A 14,653-nucleotide genomic window follows, 5' to 3' on the forward strand; every position below is an offset into this window, starting at 1 on the left:
TTAAAAATAACAGGGTAACATATTTCCATTTTTGCAGCAACAAATTGAGAGTATATTAGGTTTGGGACACCATCAGTGTATATTTGTCGATGATTCTAAGTCCTAGAATCTCATACCAAATATTGCCTAAAAGGCTTTCTTGGAAATTTGATATGTAAATTTGATGGACAATAACATGTCAATAAGAACAAAGAAAGGTCCCAATTCCTAACAGATTAGGACACTGAAGTGACCCAAAGACAGGTCTTATGATGCACAAATTGGGGATAAATGTGTTTAATTTTAATGCAATTCTGGATAATCAACCCAATTACCAAACTTGATTTGACAATAAAAAAGAATCTCACTTGTTCAATCACAAACTAAAAATTTTCTATCAAGTGTTGTAGGTAGTAATAAAGCATATTTTGCTTTCAAAGACAGAACACGTGTTTAAATCTTAAGAGATAATATTATTGTGAATAACCACGAACCCAAACATAGATAGTAAAACAGACATGAAAAATATGCAAAAAAAAAACCCCAAAAATGGCCTGAACCATATCTGAATTTATACAAACCTGAAATGATCACAACCCGAAAATGATTGGAAAGTTTCAAAACCCAAAATCAACCTGACCCATCCAATTGATGAATCTAATTGAGGCCTACGACAATTCCTAGCCACCTAATTAATAGTTAAAAGGGAAAAAAAAGGAAGTGCAAGAATCCGAAAGCGATTAAACCTGTAAGATTCCTTCAAAATTCAACACCAAGATGTGTAATGAAACAATGGGGACGGTAGCCATCAATTATTTGGCAATCATTGAAGTTAAACCTAAGATGATTCATAGTTCAAAAAGATGACCACCCTGAAAAACCGAAAAAATAGAGATACCATCTCAAACAAGAACAAGGGCCAATCAAAAACCAAACATGATAGATTTTTTTTTTAACACTTGAAGGTGCAATGAACTCTATAACTGGACTTGGTTCCATCCTCTCCAATTTTATTCCAATAGGAAAAAATAAACCTGAAAGCTGCAATTAATGATGATGATCGTCGTCACCATGTCCGTCTGGAGGTCCTCCAGGGCCCACAACTTCGAGCTGCCAAACATCAACATATATAGTTAAGAAAAGCTACGATGCTTGAAAAACCATTGTACTATTGGGGTTGGAATGGTAAGAATGCTACTTGTGTTATTTTCATTTAAATTGAATTGCAGGGCAATAACCTAAGGGAATGGGATGAAATGTCTGTCAACCTTGAGGTCTCCAGGTCTCACTTCAGTTATAGCACTTATGACCCTAACCTCAAACCAATTCATGTATATCTGAAAATCTGAATGTCATTGTAGTTTCAATTGCGTCCTTCAGGGACGACAGAAAAATTATAAAATATCATATAGCTCAAACATTTGTAGTTAAATCTAATAGATGATTGTTTATTTCTTCCATAACACCCCAGATCATTAACAACTAATTCAAATCTTTAGAGTTACTGGTGAATCCATGTATGGGCTAACAGAAATATCTAAACTGGATATGGACCCACTCAGTGCAAAGAAATAGACATTTAGACATGAGCTCAAATAGATCTACTCACCACAAAATACTGTGAACAAACAGAGCATTCATGTGGCTTGCCCTTCTCCAGCCAAAACCAGCCAACATCATGCTCGTCCTCTGAATTTGTTTTTTAAAACAGTCAAATGAATTTATATTAGTTCAAGCCAAATGACTCAATTTTGTATATTACAGAGAAAAAGCATACAAGAAGACACAGTTCAGACCAAGATGAGCAGAAACAGAGATTTGATGAAAGAAACATACCTCCTTCACCTCCTGGGCATCCAACTATTCTCTTGTCATAGTAGGACTTGACAACAGCAGGAGCTTCCTAAAAGCAGATAAAATCAAATGTCAAAAAAAGACATCACTCAAGATTTCATAAAAGGTCAATTATTTCAGATTTCCAGTAGAAAGGTTTTATCACCATAAAAAAAAGCCCATACTCAAAATGATAAGTTTACAGAAGAAGATTATTAGTTGCCACGATTTAACATAAATGCATAAAACATTGCACTACAACAGTATCGTAGAGAAACATCATGCTCAAAAAATTTTAACACATTCAGAAAATAAAAAATTGAATGTAGAAACAATTTTCCTTTATCTGCATTGTATGATATCTATAATATTCCAGCATTTCCAGATAAGTGGTGGAACCTCAATGGAGGAAGCGAAACTAAACCAAATCATCTTAATGTCACCTAAGAATAAAATATTTTGACAGCCAGATTTTGCATTTAGATTCAACATCACCCTCCCCTAGTTCTAGTCTACTGGTGACTAGCAGCCCACCAGTGAGAGGACATGCTGACAAAAGAAAGAAAAAAGGAACCTCTTGCTTGAGGGAAACTAAATCTAAAGACTCATACAAGTTATATCAAAGTTGCTAATATTCATTACTTGAAACCGAAAAAGAATAAAGAACCAAAAGGTAAATTGCTAACAAATAGCTGGAAAGAAACACTAGGCAATTCCAACTGGTTAATAACATCAAAAGGCAATTTACTGATAAAATGGCCAAATAATGCACCTGGTAACATCGTTTTCTATACATTTAGTTACATTATGAGACATCAGAATAGCAATCTAAGGACAAAAATAGTTACAGGATATATAAACATCAGTTAAAGCATAAATCATTTAACTGGACAAGAAATCCAAGTAAATGAAACTTAAAACATAAATCATTTAACTGGACAAGAAATCCAAGTAAATGAAACTATGCAGAAAATCACATACAAACAGAAAAAAGGAATGACTGCATTAAAAAATGGAAACTTTTAAGCAAAACTTTTTTTAAAAAAATTGTGTCAAAAACCATCTATCATTGCTTCTATGTAAGATGATACACGCACAGTCCAATACAAATTCTCCAATTTTTATACAATGCGAATGACATTTTGCAACCCATACTAACCTTCGTGCCAAAAGGACCAACAGGGTTGTTCACATCTTCAAGGATTTTCTTTCCCTATATAAAACAAAACAAAACAAAAAACAAAAATCAGAATGAGAATGAGAATGAGAATGAGAAAGCAGTGGCCTAAAACTGAGAGAGCAGTATATTAAATGTAGCCATAATGCTTATAACAATATAGCCAACAACTGAAGTCAATGTGCATCTGTGTATTGGTTTAACTGACTTAGCCGACTTTTTATTCGAATATGTTCAGTTATCACCAAAACCAGTCAGTTAGTTAGTTAGTTACAATCTTCAGAACATCAGTTAAGTCGGTTTTCGACTTTTCAAAACCAAACTTAATGACCGCTCACCCCTAAATATAGTCGACAACTGAAATTGTCTATCGTAGAAATGTAACATCACATAAAAGTTCTCACATTTTAAAAACCAAATAGCAACAGTAGAGGAGGAAAAAGCAAATCACCTGAAGCTCAACCTCAAGCTCCTCGCGCTCATGACCAGTGGCGATAGGCATGACATCCTCAACCGTCTTCTTTACAGCACTATCCGCTACACAACCAAAACCAGTCCAAAAATTAAGAACACCGGAAAAATCATTAATCAATATCGAATACGAATTCTCTTCTAATTTCCACCCACAACACCTAATAATCTAAATGATTCGTTGACAAAATCAAAATGATTCGTTGGCGAGGATCTACGGAAATTTAGGGTTACCTGACGAGGCGGAGAAGTGACGAGTGAGGAGACAGGAAAAAGGCGATGATGAAACGTTAGATTTGAATGGAAGCGGCACCGTTTTAGAAGCGGATCTGCATGGAGCTGTGGCTAGGGTTTTGAGCTGTGAAGTCAACAGCCTTCTCCACATATTTCTGAATTCAAAGATTTTAGGGTTTTAAGTGTTTCCTTATCTCAGGTGATGCCTTCGCTTCTTTTGAAAAATACCCCAAAAAATTCGTTGTTCAGTGCAAAAGGAACGGCGAAATGAGGGAAATGACGGTTTCAAAGAAATATGGACAGGGCTGAAGCCGGCGATGGAAGGTTAACGGTTTGCTTCTTTGGGTCAATTTTGCACGCTCTAATTTTGTTACACGTGCGAACTTGCGGGGGGTGGGAATTTTGGGTTCTCCGTGTGGTTCGGGTGGAGATCTTGCCATGTTTAGTGGAAAATGCCGGTCCAATAATAATTCAATAATTAAATAAAATTTATAAAATTAATGAAAAATATGAAAATGTTAAAAAGGATTTCCTGATTTTTGGTTTTTTATGATTTCGGAGTAGAGTTTGGCCGGGTTAAATTTGGGTTGGGTCAAGTAAAAAATTTAGGTCAGTTTTTTAAGTTTGAGTTTTACTCAATCCGAAAAATGAGCCTACAATTTTACTAAAGTTCTACCTAGATTAAAATATTAAAGCTTGAGCTTGACTCGTCAGTATTAAAATTTTTTATATAAAAATAAATTTTAAAAAATATAATACATCAAATATACTAAAAACATTAAAGATAGATGTTTCCCAACAAATAAAAAATTACTTAAATAACATTAAGATGAGTACAACTTAGCAAGTAAATACCTATAAAATAGCAGTAAAAATTACAATAATATAGTAACAATATAATAGTGAAATGATAACAAAATGAAAAAATAGTGGCAAAATAGTAAAAAAATTGTAGCAATATTTTTTTTGTAAATTCGGGCTGATGTGGGCCTAAACCAAAAAAAGCTTACCTGAAACTCAACCCATTTAAAAAATAGGCCTTACTTTTTATTTAAGCTCATTTTTCGAACCTATATTTTTACTCAAACCCCCCCTATTTTTGGGCAAAAAATTCTAGTTCGAAGTGGTTCTCAATTCAAGTGGTTAAACTTTTTTGTTTAAATAAGTATATTGTTTGGTTTTGGGTTCAACCGGTTTAATTGACTAATTTAATCTGATTCCAACAGCGATACATACAAATAGTTTTTATTTTAGATTTTTTTTTAAAAAATTATTAAGTTTAAATTACATTTCAAATTTAGAATATAATGGTGAATAGGAGGTGGGGCAAAATGTAGGCTTTTGGTTGGATACTTTGGTACCAAATGTAGGACCTTTGAGGCTTCAATGCATTGATTTTTGATGGGTGTATGAAATGAACAATGAATCTGGGCATTTGGAATTGGCAAAAATATTCTGCTAGATTGCTTCCTTCTTCAATTGTTGTTAAAATTGCAGGTATTTGTCCACCCTTATCTAATGGAGGACTGGATCAAACGCTTACAACTTCATTGCTGGTGGGAATTGGTTGCCAAAATATGACCTCTTGGGGCAAGTGGAGGGGGTTACTGTAGGACTCTGGGAACTAGCTCAGGACTATATGGGCTGAAATTTGGGCTATTCTGGATGGTACGTTGCTGACATGGTAGTTGGGAATTCGAAGAATGATTGTTGGAGTGACAACAAGGAGGTGATTGAAATGTTTCTAGCTACTAATGCATTGCAAAGGATAACACTTCAGCTATGATCAGGCATATAAAAGCATCCTAACAATAGACGATGAAGTATCTATTTTAGAATATCCACCGGGAAGCCAACGGTATCGCCACAGACTTTATAACCGGGTTTGGTCTAGTTACAAATCCCATCCGAAAGCATTGAGGAGCTCATCACTAGAAATTGACTTGGTATTCATTATATTAGTTGTGACAATTTGGAGATTGAGAGTTGGTTCACCGCACTAATTATTGATATTCAGTGAAAGGGTGGTGGAGGATGGTTCAATCGAAGAGTAGAGAGCTACAGGTGGTTGAGTCTGGTGGTAGAGAGACAGAAAGAGAAAGCATCAATTAAGAGAGAAAGAGTATAATGAGTGTCTTGGATGGTTCTTGGGCCCCTAAGGTTTTATAAAGGGTGTTGTTGGCTCCTTTATGAGGTTACGCACTTAGTTGAAGAATTGAAAATTAAAGAGTTTGAATATAGTTGGACTCGACTCCATGGCATATAGGTAATTTATGAGGAAGGATGCTATCACTTGAGCTTTCTAGTTTGTCATGGTTTCGCCTATTTAAGGATTTGAAGGCGCTTTCACTTTATGAATTTGCAAGGGCTCTTAATAAAATTGGGAGAGAAAAAAATCTGAACCAAGGACAATGCCTGACTTGTGTGATGTGCCCTTCAACTAATGATTTCGTAGGGCTCTCTAACAATACCAAGGCACATCAACAAAAATAAAAGAAAATTAAAAAATAGGTCGAGTCAAGCTAGGACCTTAATTATTGAAACCCAAGCTCATGTCAAATTTTAAACGAACTTAATTTTTTAAACCCATTTTTAAGACATGATATTTTTGTTCATAACTTCTTAAAAATCGGATAAGTCTTCGAATTTAAATGAATAGTCCAACTTTTATATTACATATGTACTGCGATTATTGAAAAAGGATGAAAAGAACTTGGTTCACACCATTAATTTAACGAAGAAAGTAGATACATAAATGTCAACATTGGTGGTGAACTCATTAATTTGATAGATTAAATAATCCTAAAGTAAACCCCTAAATGGATGAAACACATTAATTTGTAGCATAATCAATGCAAAACAAATTTAAAACATGAATTTTACAAATGATGCAATTTTTGAATACTAACCAACTTCACATCATCCACCACTGGTCCACAGAGAGAACCCGAGTTGTCATTTTTCATGGTGTAAAACGTGCTATAGAACATTATCCTGGTTCGTGTCGAGTCAGCTTTAAATCGAAGTCTCGCTTGCTTGAATCCTCCTTTGCCTTTCGAGTCATACGTGACCTTGACAGTGTTCTTGTTAGCGAATGCCTCGACCACCATGGAACCTTCGCATGCATTGTTAGCATCACCAATGGTGAAGGAAAGGACGTAGTCCCGACCGATCGTTGTCCTCACAACTTGTGAGAGGGAACTTTCTTTACCGGCGATGAGTTCAATTGCTCGCTTGCCTTTGGGGACGGTGAAGTGGTCGCTGTCGATGTACTTAACGGCTTTGAGGGAGTCGATAATCCAACCAGGTAATGGACTGTGATCATCTTCAATGTGGGGTGGAATTATGACACCTTCGGATATTGGTCCTGCGAAGATGTAAGGACCTTCTTCGAAATTTCCGTTCTTTAGTAGATTTACTGCAAATGTTGGATCAAACATGTTAGCTATCATCAAACTTTCCATCGGGGGTTGAATCAGTTCGGGTTTTAAATTTTCAAATCATTTGAGTTTGGATCAATTTTTGGTTATTTTTAGTTCAGACCATTTCAAACCTTGTCATCTTGCCTTTAAGTCATTTAAGTTCACTTATTCTGATCATTTCAAATTTAGTTCATTCTAAGTTCGATTAGATAAATTCAGGCTATTAATTTTTTATAATCAAATCAAGTTTAATGGTTGTCTTTACCTCGGGTGCGTTTTGGAGGGTACAAGGTCTTCAATGCGATGGAATCAATAAGAGGGCCACAAGCAGCATCTTCCTCCACACCCGGATTATGTATCGAGATCTCAATTACAGACTCAGAAGCCTGGAATGCCCACGCATACGAATCCCATCCATTGCTACTATACATCGTCTGAATTGGGAACAAACCAAAGTCGTTTTTCTCGTAGTTCAGAGAAACCGAAACATTCAACTTTTCCTCTTGTGCACATGTCCGAGCCGCGCTGAAGGTTAGAGAGTAAAACATACCTTTAATCACCTTAATCTTCTGCTTGATCAATGCCTCATTGCCTAACCTAACTGCAAAGCCTCCTTCAGGTACTATTAGCAACATGTCACCTTGTTTTTGACCTGATTTGATGTACTCAACATAGCCTGAAATTTCCCAATTCGGTATTGCTTTAGGGCTCATTACTTTAGTTCCTTTCAATTCCGATGGCTTAGGCCCATACTCAAAATTTCCATTTGGCAACAAACCTAAAAAAAAAAATTAAAAATTGAATTTTAGTTCGTTTTAAGTGTGACCCTAATTTTTTATGAATCTCATGTGAGAAAGGAATGATGTTGAATGACAAATACAAATGTTATTCAATAATGTCAAGATGGTCCTATTGAGAAATGTTCTAAGGACCCTCAAAGAATCTATGTTGGACCACAGCTCTTATGTTGGAAATGGTTTTAATGAAGAAACCAATTTCCCATTTAGATTCTCCTTCAAAAGGAAATGTTTTAATGCATGCACATGCACATCAATGACCAAATGTACAGTTTTTCACTTTTTACTGTATCCTAAGTTAATCCGCAATGACACGAAAATAATTAAAATATGATAGGAAATACCTGCCAAATTAGTCGTTCTAGTTGAATTTCCAGTTGAATTAACATTTAACTTAAAATTAAATGCTATATATAACGAGTAAAAAACACTTAATTTTAAAAACTCTTAAAATCTAGGCCTATGTATGGCTAAAACATGTAGGGGTCAGTTTTGTAAGATAGATGCCAAAGCTATGCATGTTATTTACTGTCAGGTTGTCGTGGAAAATGTGCCAAATCGATCTGGTTTCACGTGGATGAAGGGTGCAGCATATGTAGCATGCAATTTTATTAACTTTTGTCTTACGACAAGCTAAAATATTATACAAACTTTTGTATATATTTTTTTATTATGTTAGATCAAAATCAAATTAATTATTTTATTAAAAATTTCATTTATTTTTCTTAAATTTATTTTACGTCAGAGCAAGGTATATATGATACGTCACATGTAATTATCTGATTATCTCGTCAATCATGTTATTTTTTAACAAGTAGAAATAAACGAAATTTTTATCAAAAAAATCAATTTTTATCTAATGTATAAAGATTAATCTACTTATTTTTTTAATAAAAAGATAAAATACAATTTAATTTTTAATACAGGGGCTTTCATAATATTATTTCTATCTAAGAACAGTAGATGGAGGGTGATTAATAGTCTCCAACTACCATGGGAAAGGAGAAAAAAAGATGGAACTTGAGATGCATTTAATTAGGCTAAACAATACAAGATTTCAACTTCATCTTCCTCACTTGTGTGCTAAGAGTTTAAAATAAAAAATAATATTTCGAAGAGTCATGAAATGCGTTTCATTCTTATGAAAAATTACCTAATTCTCAATCATATGATTAAAAAACGAGATAAATAATCAACACATCTCACGAATATATATCAAATCATTTTACTACATATACACACATAAAAGTAACACTCGATGAAAAAAAAAAAGGCAATGCAAAGAAGCTTAAGCATGGATTATAGAGAAGTGAGCTTACCATCATTGAGAGAAGAGGCCAATTGAGAAGTGGCGCAAAATAAAAACAACACCACTGCTATGATTCTCTGCATTTTTTTTTAAAAAAAAGGCCAAGAGAGGAAAGAAAGAAAAAGGGAAGGAAAAGGTAGATAATTTGAATGGGAAAATCATGAGGGCTAGTGTGAGGCTTTTATTTGCTTAGTTCTAAAAGAAAGCCCTTACTATTTACCAAAACTACATGAATGCCATTGTATTTTATATATAGTTTAATGTTTAATTTAATATTTATTTAATCTACTAACAAGTAACAAGGTATCTAATTAAAGAAAATAGGAAGTAGAAATTAGAACTCCGTGTGTTGGTCTAATGGTCATGATTTTTATCACTCCAGCTGTGGTCTGAATTCAAGTCGCGTTACTGTTAGAGTTTAACTCACCAACAAAATAGAAATTACAAAATTCTATTTTAGGGTAAGGGTCATATTGGTTCGATTTGGTTGGGTTTTTTTAGATTTGTTGAACTGTTCGTTATAATTCGATTAAGCTCTATTCGGTTTTTAGTTTTTCATAGTAATTTTGGGTTTTAGATTTTTTGACTTATTTTGACCAAATGAGCTTTGGTTTATGGATTTTGAATATTATTTAACAAAATTTCAAGGTCTTTTTCATAAATATTTTTAAAAAATAATAAATTTTCAAGAACTTTTAAATTGTTTTCACTATTTTAAGTATAAAATATTTATTCTTATATCATAAAAATTAAAAATTAATTATATATTAAATAGAAAATAGAATTAGGTTTGGTTTCAGGTAACTTTGGTTTTTAAACTTGCATTCCGTAAACTATCCAAATACCTTGTTTGAAGTCAGCTTTCAGTTGTTCTTGCTCAACCCTAATTGTGGGTGTGACATAATCTAATAATAGATTAAAAGTTATCCCACGTTAATTAACTAATTTGTGACAATTAATGAAAAATAAAAACTTTTAAGAGATTTAAAAATAAATATTAATAATTTTATTTAACAAGAAAAAAATAAAATTGTAACTTTATTTAAAGAAAATCAACCTATATTTATATAAGAATTATTGTTTGATACATTGATAGTGAATTTTCTTTTTGCTCTTACCTTAATTTTAATTTTTTTTATTAAATACAACTTAAGGATACGTACTAATTCTTTTAATTTGCTTGTTAAAAAAACCTTCACTACTAATATATAAAGCTAAAAAATCATTTTTGTAAGCTAAATTTGAATTATAAATTTTTGGAAGGGCAAAATACAATTCTACCATTATACTAATTTATAACTTTATAATTTTTAGAATGACTTTAATACAATAATTTTATTATTTTTGCAAGTAAAGTCACTGCATATCCCTTTTATCCCTGAATAAATCAAATAATTATCTTTTATATAGTCACTAATTTTACCAAATAATGAACAATTCATTATAGAGGGACTAAAATACAATTTTAAAAATTTTAGAGTCAAAATCAAAAAAATTATTTAAAAAAAACTTAAATTGAATAAAGGGATACTTCCTGCCTCTTTAGTTACACCCCTTTAGTCACTAGTAACATGCTTTTTTTATCTTGTAGAGTGTAGTAAAAGGATTTTAATATATTATATATATAAACATATAACAGTTATAAAGTTCTAATATTAACGTGATTAGTGCGACTTGAACTCAGACCACACCTATAATGGCCAATATCCTGACTATCAGGTTAACATACGGGTTCATCAATCTTTAAGTTTCGGTTGTAGAATAAATACTAATTCCAGGTAGGCGATTTTAATTAAAAACCTTAAATGGCTGAATTTGGTAATACATTTGGATTATTTATATATAAGCTTGTCTTAAAAATTGGGGACTCAATTGCTTGGTACAATGCTTGTGGTTCTTAAATAAATGAAACGTAATTTAGATGTGAAAAAATGATTTCAGATTTGGTGTTCTTCTGGTGAAGGTTTAGGACAAGCTATTTCAAAGCCACGTGGGATATTTATCCTCAAATTCTTGTGTCGGTTAAGGATTAATTTTGTGTAAGAAAAATAACTATTTCAATTTCACGAGATTAAGTAATTTATACTCTTGATTATATATATAGTTTTAAAAATAATATTTAATATCTTAATTTGGTATTTTTTTAATTTGGTCCTTGAATTTTTTTTTGTTCATATTAGTTTTTAACTTTAGCAATTTTTCTCGATTTTTATTTGACATGGCACTACGAGATTGTGCTACATTATCACTAAAATTTTTATAAAACCATTATAATTTTTAGATGAAGTCTTAGCATAATATCAATGTGCTATGTCATCACATGGATCAAAACTAGGAAAAAAATGGTCAAGTTAAGAGATTAAGGGCATGTTTGATGAACCGTTGAAAATCTTAGATCAAAGAGTAAACTGGTCGTTTTTGTTAAAATTTCATTTATTTTTACTATTAAAATCTGGCATAGCCAGTGGCATAGCCAGGAGTAAAGTCGGAATTTTTTTTTTTTTGGATTTTGATAAGAATTAAAATATAATTTCACAATTATATTACCTCCCCGCGTGTTCTGGGCATGGCTAACGAAATAATTAAATAATGACACATGACGTGCCACATGTATCTCATGCTGACGTGTAAGAACCAGTTATTAACAGTAAAAATAGATAAATTTTTTAATAAAAAATAATTTACTTTTTGATCCAATATATAAAAGTTAATTAGTCCATTTTTTAAGTAGAAACCATATAATGTAATTCCAACAGAGTTACTTTTATTACTCTTTTGTCTAATAAATAATTTTCAAACAAATATCAAATAATAAAGAAAAATAATAATGACCAAAATCCTTTTGGGAAAGGCACATGGGATAGGGAAGATGGACCAAATTGAATTACTTGAATTTGGTTGTCTTGTCAAGCCAACTTTTATAGTCCATTATTTTTTAATTAGGTTTGCTCGTGGGGGGATTAACAACAAAACATCACAATCAAGTCATATTACAACACATTGATAGACAAAAAAAAAGGGTTTGGGGCAAGATTTTAGATCTTATCCGAGGCAAACCATGTGCAAATGCAAGTGAGGATTTTGATTTGAGTTTGGCATTGATTTTAGGACTTTCAATTGTTTTTCTTTTCTTTTTTCTATTCTTTGTTTGTCGGCAATAATTCTAAAGTTTATTATTGTTGACATGTGCAATAACATTATGGTGATGGGGACTTTGAGATTGGATGAAAGTTTCAAGAAGTTGCATTTAAAACAATTAACAATTTACATGCAAAATCACTTAGATGTTTGATACTCGCATTAGTTTGGGTCGAGTTGGATCAAATCGAAAAAATTTATGAATTTAAATTTTAAAATATAGAGATTAATGGGTAATTTTAGTTCAAAAATCTTAAGTTGTCAATAAGGTATTTGTATAATTTGTATTTGTGAATTTTGGGTTTTGAGTACTTAAGTTTAAGATATAATATGTGTAGTTGTAATGTGTGCTTTTTTAATTTCACTATGTGTGATTATCATATGTGAGTTTTAATCTAAATTATTTCGATTTTTAGTCCGTTTGTTCTGATATTAGTTTGATTATACTTTGTAGTTGCTCAAACATATATTTGTAATTATACTTAAATTGTATTGTACTAGTAAACTCTCAAAAGATGTATTTCGTACGTAGAATTATTTGAGATGAATTTTCGTTAGAATTGTTTATTAACTTGTGATCGGTTAATTTATTTGAATGCATCGAGTGTAGATATTATTGTAATTCTCTATAATTAATGGATTTCTCCCTCTCACATCAATACAATCTGCCAAGGCAAGTTTCTAGAGCAGTGGCCACTGCTCTTGGCACTGCTTAAATTTTATAATTTTACTTATCTATTAGCATGTTTAACTAAAATATATTGATTATTTTCTTTTGTTGAGGATTTTGTGAAGACAATCTCATGGTTATAAGTGGAGAAGAGATTCTATTAAACAAACTACTTTTCAAGGATCTTAATCTGATCTACTTACCTTATATATTAAGATATGCAATCCAAGAAGATATGAGCTAATTTTATGAAGATTTTATCTTAATGCTTTGTAACCTTATATTAAGTGTATTTGATTTGATGAAATTTGGATATATCAAGATAGAAACTTTGTGAAGCTGGATTCATTAGAATTTTATGAAAGTCATGTTCAACCTTGAAAGAGGTAATTGTTGAGACAGAAATGTGAGCAGTGCTTCACGCAATGCTCGGTACTCTTGACACTACACAAGGCACATAATTTGTCTTATTTAGAATTAAAAATCCTTTGTACCAAAATAATTGGGTCGTGACTTAGATGATATTATAGACATGTACACTGACCCATATTCGAAGATCAATCTTGCGGAGCAACAAATCTTTGAAGATTGAATCAATCAAGATCAAGCAAATCAAATCTCTTATTTTGTGGAGATTGGCTTGATTGATTTGAAAACTTATTTTGGAGATCTTTGAATCATTTTGGATTTTATAAAAATATTTGAATCAAGTCCCTTAAACTTTTATGTATTGGAAGCTCGAGTAAGTTACATGTAGAGCACTTAATTTATTCATTAAGAATTCATGACTATGAGTGTATTTTATAAGTAAACAAGTGAGTCGCTTAATTTACACCCTAAGTTTTCAAGAGAAAAACTTAAAACAAAATGATCTAAATCTTAAGTGCAATCTTATAATACGAGATTAAAAGACGATAGATTATCTCTCAGTGCAACACTCCACTAACGTAAAATAATCATTGCGTCGATTTTTGTTTTCTGCCACAATGCTGACTCTCAATGAACTATTCCAGGATTTGAAAGAAAAACAATTACATGCAAAAGAAAAAACAAAATATTTATCTCTCATCATCTACTGAAAGAATAAAAAAGAAAAAGCCCTGGTTTTCTATACTAAATTATTTAATGTTTTGTTGTTAAATAAGAAATAAAGTTTGAAGCGATTGATAGGCAGAATATTTCTGGGTAAAATGTTGGTCCAAGATCCCAATTTGATTGTTTATACAATTAACCAATATAAAATAAAGATATGTCCAAATCATTCTTTTATATTTCTGTTCCATGCAATTTACTAACTTAATTATTGGATCAAATTCTGGTGACAAGTGATTGACAGAAGGGGTCTCTGACAAAATTTTAGAATTTCAAGTTTCAACTATATATTAAATTACATTTTGGCAGGGATTTGCAGCTTCCTATGAAATAGATCTCAAGAATAAAAAACAAAAAACAAAATGTAGAAGTGCAAAAGAATGGTGTTAATTGCATATTGGTAAAAATTGAAATTTTACATAATTTTTTTAATTTTAAATTATTTATTTAATTATTGTCGAAACCATTTTTTGAGAACACAAAAATTTAGTTGTCGACTTTTAAACAAAAATTGGAGACGCCACCGATCCT

At 31.9% G+C, this 14,653-nt stretch overlaps 2 protein-coding genes across 2 annotated transcripts; both read right to left on the reverse strand.

Annotated features, from left to right (window-relative positions):
* Nucleotides 1-706: 706 nt before the first annotated feature.
* LOC121218652 (cytochrome c oxidase subunit 5b-1, mitochondrial) lies at nt 707-4,129 on the reverse strand. Its single transcript, XM_041096200.1, has 6 exons — nt 3,695-4,129; nt 3,441-3,526; nt 2,972-3,025; nt 1,816-1,882; nt 1,589-1,668; nt 707-1,089 (listed from the first exon to the last, which is right to left on the reverse strand). The coding sequence occupies exons 1-6, from the start codon at nt 3,843-3,845 to the stop codon at nt 1,027-1,029; spliced, it is 501 nt and encodes a 166-aa protein (XP_040952134.1). The 5' UTR covers nt 3,846-4,129; the 3' UTR covers nt 707-1,026.
* A 2,268-nt stretch (nt 4,130-6,397) lies between these two features.
* On the reverse strand, nt 6,398-9,371 carry LOC121203586 (uncharacterized). The gene is made up of 3 exons (XM_041096201.1): nt 9,233-9,371; nt 7,382-7,894; nt 6,398-7,112 (listed from the first exon to the last, which is right to left on the reverse strand). The coding sequence occupies exons 1-3, from the start codon at nt 9,303-9,305 to the stop codon at nt 6,574-6,576; spliced, it is 1,125 nt and encodes a 374-aa protein (XP_040952135.1). The 5' UTR covers nt 9,306-9,371; the 3' UTR covers nt 6,398-6,573.
* Nucleotides 9,372-14,653: the final 5,282 nt, after the last annotated feature.

The sequence above is a fragment of the Gossypium hirsutum genome, chromosome D06 (assembly GCF_007990345.1).
Source record: "Gossypium hirsutum isolate 1008001.06 chromosome D06, Gossypium_hirsutum_v2.1, whole genome shotgun sequence".
NCBI lineage: Eukaryota > Viridiplantae > Streptophyta > Magnoliopsida > Malvales > Malvaceae > Gossypium > Gossypium hirsutum.